The 11,937-nt window shown below is 36.3% G+C and overlaps 1 protein-coding gene across 2 annotated transcripts in view; it reads left to right on the forward strand.

Moving 5' to 3' along the window:
• usp32 (ubiquitin specific peptidase 32) overlaps positions 1 to 11,937 on the forward strand; it is a 111,802-nt gene that overhangs the window by 84,217 nt on the left and 15,648 nt on the right. For both annotated transcript variants that reach the window (XM_012957447.3, XM_002933823.5), the window contains exons 19-26: positions 231 to 305; positions 1,083 to 1,221; positions 1,458 to 1,563; positions 2,798 to 2,971; positions 4,973 to 5,147; positions 6,613 to 6,764; positions 8,810 to 8,921; positions 9,939 to 10,150. In XM_012957447.3, coding sequence (XP_012812901.1) covers positions 231 to 305; positions 1,083 to 1,221; positions 1,458 to 1,563; positions 2,798 to 2,971; positions 4,973 to 5,147; positions 6,613 to 6,764; positions 8,810 to 8,921; positions 9,939 to 10,150 — 1,145 coding nt within the window. The remainder of the gene's footprint in view (positions 1 to 230; positions 306 to 1,082; positions 1,222 to 1,457; positions 1,564 to 2,797; positions 2,972 to 4,972; positions 5,148 to 6,612; positions 6,765 to 8,809; positions 8,922 to 9,938; positions 10,151 to 11,937) is intronic.

The raw sequence follows: 11,937 nt of genomic DNA on the forward strand, positions 1-11,937 counted from the left end.
GCTATAGGTGACTAGCCTTGTAGCAGACTTTGTTCTATTAATTACATAACCTGATAGTACTTCAATTGATTGTGAATGCCCCTCAAAGGGGTGAAAAATAGATTTGACACAGTTTTATAAATTACTCTGCCAGGTATATTAACAAACAGTACACCACTGCTGCCGTATATATTTGTTTAATGTTTGTTTGTTTAATTAATTATAAGTCTGATTTATTTCTATTACTTTAGTCAGGAACAAAGACATGAGCTGGCCTGAAGAGATGTCATTTATTGCAAACAGCAGTAAAATTGATAGACATAAAGGTAAGGGTGAAAGTTTTTATTAAACAAAATCAACAATAGTTCTAAAAGGGTCTACAATTGTTGTTAGGAACATAATTCCTACTAAGACTGTAACTAAGAGCTTCCCTAAAGCTTGCTGTATATATTTATAATATACTGTTTGGTATCATTATTAGTATAGAAGCCTGCCAACCCTGAGTGATATATGTACTATGGATATCAGCAGTTTTGGAATTAGGCAGGTTTAAAAAATGTAATCTGCCAATGCACTGTGTCTGCCAGTGCATGGCAGTGATGCCAAGTGATGCCAACTGATAAGCCGCACCTCCTCTTTACTTCCTACTGTTCCAGTTGTTGACTGGAACAATAGAAAGGCAGCCATACTGTGTGTGGCTCCTTGTACTCTTTCTGCCTGTCCTATCAGAGAGTACACCCAATTGGTGTGTCTATGGTTGCCTTTAATGAAATACTGTAATCCCATTATATTTTTATCTTAACTTATTATTTACATATGTATGCACAAAAATTACATAGTTACATACTTAATTTGAGTTGGAAAAAAAAAGACAAAAATGCATCCAGTTCTACTCCCATCAGTTAGACAACATTTTTTTTAACTGTAATAGTAATGAATCGAGCAGCAGATTTAGAGACCAGCATGTCATTTTGATGAAAACACCCCAAATCCTGTATCTCTCTTCCCTGCGACAGAAGGCAATTCTAATGTAATTATTATAATACTTTTTGATCCTGCTTCAAACCAATGTTGAAGATTTTTTATTTTATTTTATTTTACAGTTCCAACAGAAAAAGGTGCCACGGGTCTGAGCAACTTAGGGAACACATGCTTTATGAATTCAAGTATCCAATGTGTTAGCAACACACAGCCACTTACTAAATATTTTATCTCAGGAAGGCATTTGTATGAGCTCAACAGGTAATGAAAGGCTTCTGACGACAACTTTGGATTTTATTTTTATGTTAATGAATCTCTAGAAGAGGCTTTTTCTTTGTAGTGGGCTGATAATCCACTACACTTGAAGTTTGTAGGCAAAACTAAAACATATTTGAAATTTCAGGAAATATAGCACCTTCAGCAAAGTGAATGACTGTTGCTGATTGCAGTGGAACATGGTAAACTGTTACATTTTATTCTTATATTTCACGTTTCAGAACAAATCCTATTGGAATGAAAGGACACATGGCAAAATGTTACGGTGATTTGGTACAAGAGCTGTGGAGTGGAACCCAGAAAAATGTGGCACCTCTTAAATTACGGGTAAGATACTGCAGTGTGTATGTTGCTAACAATATTTCACATGGCGTGTCGGTTAGGAGCAGATTGATTTAAGAAAGCCTGTGCAGGGAAAAATACATAAACTAATAAGGTATTTTTGCCTGAAACCCTGCATGGGTTCCTTAACTCACACTGGGTTTCCTTGAGCAATCATAAATTTACCCTAAAGTGTAAGAGGTTTTGAAATGACAACTGATGCCACCAGCCGCTCTAGTCTTGTTAGAAATAGAGGGGAAAATCTTTATTTTAGTAGTAGTAAAGAATAAATTCAGTGTAGTTAAAAAATAAAAAATTGTTGGTGAACTTTGTATAAAAAAGCTTTAGCTCCTAGTTGTTGCTCTGTGCTGCAACCAAATACATTTGTAGAAATCCAAAAAATAGGAAAAAAGCTTCAGCAGGTTTGCTGCAAAACATTTATTATGGGTAGTGGTTACCACTACCCATAATAAATGTTTTGCAGCAAACCTGCTGAAGTTTTTTTTCCAATTTTTTTGGATTTCTAAAATTCAGTGTAGTTCTCCCATTACTTGGCTAGTACAAAATGTTAGCATTTATTAGACGGGGTGCTACCACAGGCAGATGGTTCTTTCCACCCCCCCTTTAAGTGGTCCTGTTAACTAAAATTGTGTTGCCATTTATTGATTAGTACAGGGTTGTAAATATGTGGACAGCTTTATTTAAAAGCTGAAACTTCAAGATGAGATGGTAACACCATTGTCACAGCTAAGCTAAAACTTATGATAGGAAACTAAATATGTACTAAGCATTTTAGTTTGATTAATAAGTCTAAATAGTATCCACTGTCCTCATCTCCTGTATATGTTCTGTCTTCTCATATATTTTACACCAATGCATTCACTGTCTGTTCGCCATTCACTATTGCTTCTTACAAAACTAGGATTATAATATAGTATAAATCGACTGCTGTTAAATATTAAAATGCTAGTATTTCACACATCACAAATTGAGCTATATATAGTACACATTGGGGTATAGTTATCATGCTGTGTAAAAAGTAGAGTAAAACATTACCAGTGATGTTGCTCATAGCAGCCAATCAGATGCTTTGATTTGGGTTTTGTAACTGTTGAAATCTAATTGCTGATTGGTTGCCCTGGGCAACAACACCAGTAATGCTTTACTCCACTTTTTTACACAGTATGATAAATATAACCCTTAAATGTCTCTTGTATTATTTCCTCATTTTTTTTTACAGTGGACAATAGCAAAATATGCACCAAGGTTCAATGGCTTTCAACAGCAGGATTCTCAGGAGCTGCTAGCTTTTCTTTTAGATGGTCTTCATGAAGATCTGAACCGAGTTCACGACAAACCTTACGTTGAACTCAAAGACAGTGATGGTCGCCCAGACTGGGAAGTTGCTGCAGAGGTAAGCTTACACACATATACTTTAGTTAAGGAAATAAGATGGCTACAACTCTAAAATAAAAAAGAGCCTATGAATCTCTGAAAAAGTCAAACACCAGATCTTGTTAAAATTTTATTTTTCCACACAATTGTCAGATGAAATGGCTAACTGATTTTTTAATTTTAAAAAATTCTAATTTTAAACAATTACTTCCTTTTTCCCTGTAAAAAAAAAACAGAACCTTGTCCTTGATTCCAACTAAGATGTAATAAACTAAGTAGAAGATTAATAGCAGTTCTATCAAAAGCAGTATTATAAAAAAAATATTGTTTATTGTACTCTGTCTTAAACAATTATGTTAATAGCCTTAGGCGTTTCGTTCCATCTAGGGTCACTTAATCATAGGCTGCATTATAAATTGGATAGCTGCAGATGCAGTTCTTTCTGCTTAGACGAACAGAAGCACCAAAAAAGGAAAGTTTATTTAATTAAAATGTACGGCTGCTTCGGTGAACACTTTTGCAATTCATATTAATTTTCTGCATTTCTGGACTAGTTTATTGGTCAGCAAATCACATACAGTTCAATTCCAGTAAAATGTAGTAGGGTTTAGGCTTACCACCAGTTACATTGGGTACAGCTGCACATGCCCCAGACCCTGAGCATAGGGGAGAGAATATTAAGGAAAAGAAAAATAAATAAATAAATAAATAAATACAGGCTGGTACATATCCAGATCCCAATAGAAGTAGAAGTAGAAGATTGATAGCAGTTCTTGTATTAGTAAAGAATTATAGTTTTTTGTTACACTTCCTAAACAAACATGCAAATAGCATTACACATTTCATGCCATCTAGGGCAATCATATCAAGGAGGTGGTAAAAAAACAATTACAGTTTCATGTATAGTAAAGCATATAATATATTGGTTAATTCTAGATATAAAATATGATTGGAAAAGAAAGAACTTTAGGCTTTGAAAAATGTATAGAAATGTACATTGAATTTGATATATTTTTGCTATGCATGATTCAAAATCTAAACCATTGATGTCTAATCTGACCATGATTGTCTAGTTCAGTAGAGTAGAAAATCCAACTAACTTCTTTTTGTAATAATAATTCTGAGGTTTTATGGCCCCTTTTGGACCAAGAACTACCTTGGCAATCCATTAATACACTCCATAAAATGTTTAGCTACTGTAGTTGGGTATTTATTAGTAATATTTATCATGTGTTTCCTAATCCTTTCTTGTAGTTTTTTTACTGTTTTTTCCTAGGTTTTGTTTCTTAAACTTTTACATGTCAATAAATAGCATTACAATTAATATAATGTCTAATTTCGGTTTTATATTTAGTGGCTGAGACAAATGAATTGTGTCTTTCGTTACATAGTTGCATGCTATACATTGCATTTGTACCTAGCATTCAGAGATAGCCAATTGCTTTTCATGTTATTAGTTTGTACTTAATAACTGAAGACCTAGGGCATGTGCATCTGGACCTAACATTATTGGTGGTAAACTTATACCCTACTCCTACATCTTACTGGAATTGAACTGCGAGTGATTTGCTGCCTAGTGTTAGTCCAAAAATACAAAAATCTGTGAAAGTGCTAAAAACAGAAATGTATTACTAAAGTGCTCAGAGAAGCAACATTACTTTATATTTTAATTAAATATACTTTACTTTTTTTGGTGCTACTGTTCCTTTAAGCAAAAAGGACTGCATCTATGGCTAATTTATACTGGCAACATTAAACGCATTGCATATTTGCCTTGTGTAGGCCTCTCTCTCACACTTTGCATCTTTACTAGTATGTAGTTGTCATTCTGTGAAGAACAAAATAAATTACAAAGTAATGACAGTAAACGGCTTAATGTAATGGAAAAATTGGCCTGGACTGTGCTTTCAGTACTGCAGAGTATGCTTTTAAATTAACAAAGAGAAACACTTGTATTAATAAGTAGCTTGTGATAATTGTGTGATTTGTTTTTCATTTGCATTGTGCTGTCTTTTTCCAGGCATGGGATAACCATTTAAGGAGAAACAAATCAATAGTTGTGGATTTGTTTCATGGACAGCTGAGATCCCAAGTGAAATGTAAAACATGTGGACACATAAGTGTAAGATTTGATCCTTTCAACTTTCTTTCGCTCCCTCTTCCCATGGACAGCTATATGCACTTGGAAATTACAGGTTTGTGGTTTCTTGATTTAATTTATTTAAGTAGTATTTATTTTTTATTTTATTTTTTGTTGCCTGTTGCAACAGTTCAATCTGACAGTAGGTATATTATCAATGATCAGACCTATATTACCTAAACACCTGAATAAAGTGAACAGCATCTTTGAAGTCTTTAAATACCTGCCACTCCTGTTGTTCAAAGGTTAATAGTAAGGCTGCAGCATCCACTTTATCACTTGGGATTCCTTATCCTCCTCTAACCCAGTCAGGCCCCTCCCTTGGGAATTGACTGGCTCTTGGCTAACTGAGCATACTCCGTTCTTCTCAACTCAGGTTACCAATCACACTCTTTAATCTAGCAGCCAATGAAGTGATGGCAATCCTGGTTTCCATAAAAGCTCTGCTCTAGCTGTGCACATGTTTTTTCTCCTAACCCTCTATCCTGTGCTCAGATTAACCATTAAAGTGCTCAGTCAAAGCAAGACTTTTTATCAAAGTAAGTTCTGACTGTGTAAGCCTGCATTCTTCATTGAATGAACTTTTTGCAGATGTAAATGTCACCGAAGATGTGTGAAAGGGAAAATGGCCACATGTGAGCACAGTTAGCAATGCAAACTATTCAACTCTGCAATGCTGAAATCTTCTTGCTTTAGGGAAACTCCTTTTTACAAAAGAAAGGGCGTCTGAGGTGTTCAAAATCATTGCGTCTCATTGTATTTAATATATTTAGGTTCCTACTGCTTCTTACTGTAGTTTGTGTATTTTGGGTCACTACTGTCAGAGATAGGAATAGTTAAAATGTAATTTTTGCTAAAACTAACAGTTGCAATAAAATTGCTTTAAAAACACCACCAAATTGCAGGTAATTGGCAAGGGGTCATGTCCTTAAACAAAAAGCAATCTGAAAGGTGGGCAACTCACTTGGGAGAACTATACTATCATAATTTATCCCAATATTTCAACCGCACTTTCATCATCATACTTACAGGTCTATATAGAATTTCCAGTCTCTCTGCATTGGGATTTGTGGTGCGTAATCCTGCCACCTTGTTCCATAACTGGTGGACATAAAATCACGCTCAATTTTGTCCTTTAAATAGCTATACATCTGGTGTCATACCCTGTCTACTGCACATGTCCTGTATCTGTCATCACCTTCAACCAGAACAATGAATATTGTGCATACTCGAGTGCCTCTGCTTGATTTCATTTTCTGATGTCACTTCTTGGAATGTTTGGCCTTTACCATCAAAACATCATTAGTGCATATATTGTGCTCTTTTGTTACCATGGCAACCCATGTATAAACCTTTCTATATTAATAAATTCAACGGAGACCCAATTTTGCTACTTTTTATAAATGTTCTTATAGAGCACTAGTCCATAAATCTAGTTGTACATATTATCATTTAGCTTAACACAAAAAACCAGAATGCAATCTTCAGCAAGTGCTATTTCTATTTCTTTTCTTTTGCAGTTATTAAACTAGATGGTACAACCCCTGTGCGATATGGACTCAGGCTGAACATGGATGAGAAATACACAGGCTTGAAAAAACAGCTTAGTGACCTGTGTGGATTAAAACCTGAGCAGATTCTCCTTGCAGAGGTTCATGGATCCAACATAAAGGTTTGTGTGATGGCTCTGTGAAGGCAAATGGCTTATCCAGAATAATAAAATTCCTGCGTTTCCAACTAGTGCTCACAAAATTATCTTAAAGGAGACATATAGGATAAACGATAGAATACTATCTGTAAAAATGGCTCCTTTATTGGAGCTCCCTATTGATTCTCTCAGGTCCCTGTCCATGGTTCAGATAAGGGGTAGGCTTGGCCTAACAGTCCTAGCCAGAAGCACAGTAGGAGGTGAATAGCCAATCATAGCCCTGCAGTCACACAAGCAAAGACGAGCTTCTGTTCCCTATCTGGTCAACCTAGCTGCTGATTGGTTCTTATCCTACAGTTCATTGTGCTGAGTGCCGCCCCCCCGCACAGCCTGGGAAAGGAGGCAACAGGAAGTGGAACAGATCGTTGGGTCTAGTAGGGTTTTTGGAGAGATTTTTAAAAAATCAGTTTACAACACTACTTTTTAAAGAATATTTCTTCTAAATTTAGATGAGTATAATGCACTGGCACATTATTCATTTTCACACAATGTGTCTCTTAAAACATTTTACTTTTCTAAAAATTGTTAAAATATTAGTTGAGAGCTTATTTTCTAGATGATGAGGTAGGATTTAGGTTCAGCTTATTTGGATGATGTAAATTATGTGAAGTCACTGACATCACTTCTGGATGAACGATGCAGTGACTCGGAAGCAGCGGTGGCAGCAGGCGCTTGTAGGTCCCCACTGCATCAGAAGAAAACCGTTTCAGAATTGTTCACTAAGAAAACATGGAAAGGCTGTAGATAGCTGCTGATGAAGATCAATTTTGCTTAAAGGAGAAGGAAAGGCAGAGTCACTTGGGGGTGCCAAAATGTTAGGCAACCCCAAGTAACTTAAATCGCCTACCTTGTACCCCGGGCTGGTTCGGAGAGAACAGCACCAACCCGGGGTACCTGGAGCGCTTCCTGCTTTGCGTGCATGCGCATGCGCAGTAGAGTGAAAAAGCCGAACTTTAACAGAGAAGTCTGCTTTTCACTCTACTGCGCATGCGGCGGTCGTGGGGTCCCGGCAAAGCAGGAAGGAGGAAGCGCTCGCTACAGGTACCCCGGGCTGGTGCTGTTTTCTCCTAACAGGGACACCAGCCCGGGGTATAAGGTAAGTGATTAAATTCACTTGGGGGTGCCTAACATTTTCCTTCTCCTTTAAGTGTGAATCACAAAACAAAAACTGTAGTACTGTGTTAGCCAGTGTCAAAAATAATAATAATAAAAAAAACCACAAATACAAGAGTATTGTAGAAATGATACCTATATTGGCTAACAATAAAAATACATTGCAAGCTTTCGGAGCTCTAAGGCCCTTTGTCAGGCAAAATTGAAAGGACCTTAGAGCTCTGAAAGCTTGCAATGTATTTTTATTGTTCGCCAATATAGGTATCATTTCTACAATACTCTTGTATTTGTATTTTTTTTTTTTTTTATTAGCTGTAGTATGAGAGCAACTTGAACTAGACTGTTGTGGCATGCATATCATCATCTATGTGTAGCCATGTGTATGCCCAGAAATTACTTGCTGCTCACCACTGTAGGTGGCTTACTGGTTACCAGTTAGACAGCACTTAGGACTAGAAAAAGGGCAGATGGCGCCTGAAATGTTTGCTTGTTCTATCCAGGATGTAGCCGTGATGGAAAAAAAGGCTTTTTAAATCTTTGAATTTATTTGGTGCTGTTCGCTATACAAATGGCACTGAAGACTAGTCCCAAGAATGTTGAGAGGGCTGATTTTAACCACGTCTGGAGCATTTTCAGCACCATCATTTTCCAAAAACTTAGAGTTTTCTTTGTTTCACTGCATATTTCAGCTAGTGCCAAAATAATTAATCTTTTCTTGCTATCTGTAAGTTATGGTTTTGCTATAAAATATGACAGGTGAAGTGACCCAAAAGTAAAAAAAAAAAAAACATTAGTGAATAAAAAACAAGAATTACTATATCACTATAAAATTTGGACAGCAAAAAATAGCTTAACTGTTAATAATGACACAATTTTTGCATTTTCTTTTCTTTAAGAATTTTCCCCAGGATAACCAAAAAGTTCGCCTTTCTGTAAGTGGTTTTCTGTGTGCTTTTGAGATACCTATTCCAGGATCTCCAACATCTGCCACAAGTCCCACACAGACAGGTGAGTTGTGGTGTTTTATCAATTGGTGTAAACATATTCTTTTGTGTTTGAACATTTTTGACTAGGCAGTGGTTGTCGAACTTTTTCAGTTCATTTCAAAATGTGAGTACTTGATGCTTGCATCTGTAGGTGTATTAGTATTTGTCTTATTTTCAAGAACATTTACGACGGCAAATATGTATTTACCCCTAATCTCATACTAACTGACTTTCAGGTTGGGTTTTCATGTGTATCTAGGACAGCAAATTGCATTCTTCACACCTCTCATTGTAACTGGCTTTAATGCTGAGCCCCTTTTCCACTTCTCCAAAGCCCCCCAGGGAGCCCAGCCCAAGACTTTGGGAATAACCAATCTAGTGGTTGTGGCCATATATCATAAAGGGTGTTATATGTTGAAGGCAGTAATGCGAAGCAGTGTAGGAAAAATTAAATTGAGAGCAAATGGATTGATGGTTTGTGGGAAGTTATTTGTAAGTACTGCGGTGGGAAAGATGGTGTAGAAGGATGCCCACATTTCCACATATCCCATCACCAGGTTTTAAAAAAAGTGTAGAAAGATTTAAAAAGAAAGCAAAGGTTGGGAACCCTATGTTCTAAGATATCTTTTTTTGCTTAATATGGGCAAATGACATAATAAGAATGAGATTTGAAGGATTTTCTTAATTGAATTGTTTAAACATAAGTCCCACTCCTTCTTTATCTGGGCCAATTTAAGCAAATGGCTTGCATTGTACTCTGTGGGAAACTACACATGCTATTACTGAATCAAGCTATTATTTTTTTCTGGAATTGGAGAGAATGTGACTTTTTTTGTGTAATTTATGTGCTTTGTATTCTTTTGTCAATAAATGGTCAATAAGAGCCCATCTGTCACTTGCTTCTTAATTAGCTCTAAGTCCAAGAAATGCTTGGCCAAAGAGTTTTAGATAATAATCCATATTTATAGCAATGTAAGAGTAAGTACAGTATAGACATAAGAGTAAGTAGATTACATGGAGAATATTCTTTAATTTGCAGATCCCAACACAATACTATTATCAAATGGGCCGCACAGTCTAATCTCAAATGGAGGACTGAATCGACCAACACTAATTCCTAATGGGCTGCCAAACACAGTAGTGCCATGTGGAACAGAAAAAAATCTGGTGAATGGAGTTCTTAATGGTCATGTCTCTGTGCATCCAGAAGGTCCCTTCATAGGGTATATCATTGCAATCCACAGAAAGATGGTAAGAAGTTTGCTTTTAAAAGGCTACACTGATCAACAGAAAACATGTTAACTATCTAATAGAGAAATGCAATGAAAATACTTAAAGGAAAATATATGTTCATTGTAAACAAGTTCTTCTTTCTTTCGCACAAATCTGATATAGTATTTAGCCACACTTAAAAAAAAAATATTACCAGTATTGTCCAGTTTATTGTATTTTTTTTTAAAATAAAATCATTGCATGTAAGGAAATGGAAAGTTATAAACACTGGGAGGTGCTGTAAGGTACCCCCCCCCCTCCAGTGATAAACACTTACCTGATACCCCAGGCTTGTGCTTCTGTTAGCATAAAACTGCACAGGCCTGGGGTATTTCTGTAAGAGCACCACATAGTGATCATAATCTTTCGTCTCTTCATTCTTCGAAGGCTTTAGGCCCGATACATGCACAGTCGAGTGAAAAGGATTTTTTGCTGTAATTGAGCTTTTCGCTCTACTGCACGTGCACACCTGGCATGAAGAAAGAAGGAGAGAAGACCACTCTATGGTGCTCACACAATACCCTTGGCCAGTTCAGTTTTATGCTAACAGAAGCATTTGGCTGGGGTATCAGGGAAACCATTATGATCACTGTGGGGTGCCTAACATTTGGCACCCCTGGTAATTCCAACTTTCCTTTTCCTTTAATGCTGCTCTTTTCTTGCACTGAACAGGACGAATTTTGAAGTTAGATTCTACTACCTGAGAATCCCTCTGTGTAATGAGATGCTCTTCAACTGAAAGCTTTACAGGCTGCAGCTTGGGAAAGGGAGAGTTTTGTTTATTCAGAGGACTCCTCAGTGGATTTGATTTGCCTGTTTAGTGCAAGAAATTACAAAACATTCATGTTGCTTAATGGTTGTCTTAATTATGTTCAGCTCAAGCCCTAGGCATTAAACTAATGTTGAAAAAGGGCATATACTGTATTAAAAAGTATAATGACCTCTAGCTAATAACAGGGCATATAAGTTGGAAATAGATATGAAAACCTTGGTTGGGTTTTTTTCATCCATCTGTAGACCATGAACATTTCTGTTACAATAGCACCTCAATATCAATTTTTTTATGTGATTTGTGATTCCAGTTCTGTATTAATAATACATTTTCTTTGTGTAACCTGTTAATATTTAGTGTTATTATGTTTAATGCCATAAAAATACTACTACTATGTCCATCAACCTAATGTACTAGCTTGGCTGCTGACATGTTCTATTACCTAAGAAGTGAACCCATGTGCTGGCTTGGGCAGTAAAATACTAGGTGTTAGAATGATTATGACTCACAGCAATTCCAATATAATTTGCTTCCTCTTGGGTCCACAGTATCTTTACATGTGCACATACCTGCATAGAAATCTTTGTTTTCTTCACTGCTATTTAACCTGTGTACAAAAATGCTGTAAATTATTGCTGGTAATAGATAAGAAGATGTCAAGTCTTTACGACAACTAGTTGGCTTAGGTCATGTGTGTATGCTACGTCATGGTTTTAATATAGTGTCAACCTAAATAGATTTTGCATTAGTGGCTGAGCCTTGTTTCTTGGTTATGTTTCACTTTTTGCTCTTGTAAAATGTAGTAGATTTTCTTCAAACTATTACAGCAACATATAGACACCAGTCTTTACCAGTGTATTTTGTTGGTATTTGCAACATCACATACATTAACAATAGGTTATGTTAATTGAAAATGTTTTGCTATGCTTGATTTGAGGTTGGGCTTTGCAAGTGTGTTATGCCAAAAACCAAGCAAAGCAATACATCAAATCTA

Source organism: Xenopus tropicalis, chromosome 2 (genome assembly GCF_000004195.4).
Source record: "Xenopus tropicalis strain Nigerian chromosome 2, UCB_Xtro_10.0, whole genome shotgun sequence".
NCBI classification, from domain to species: Eukaryota; Metazoa; Chordata; class Amphibia; order Anura; family Pipidae; genus Xenopus; species Xenopus tropicalis.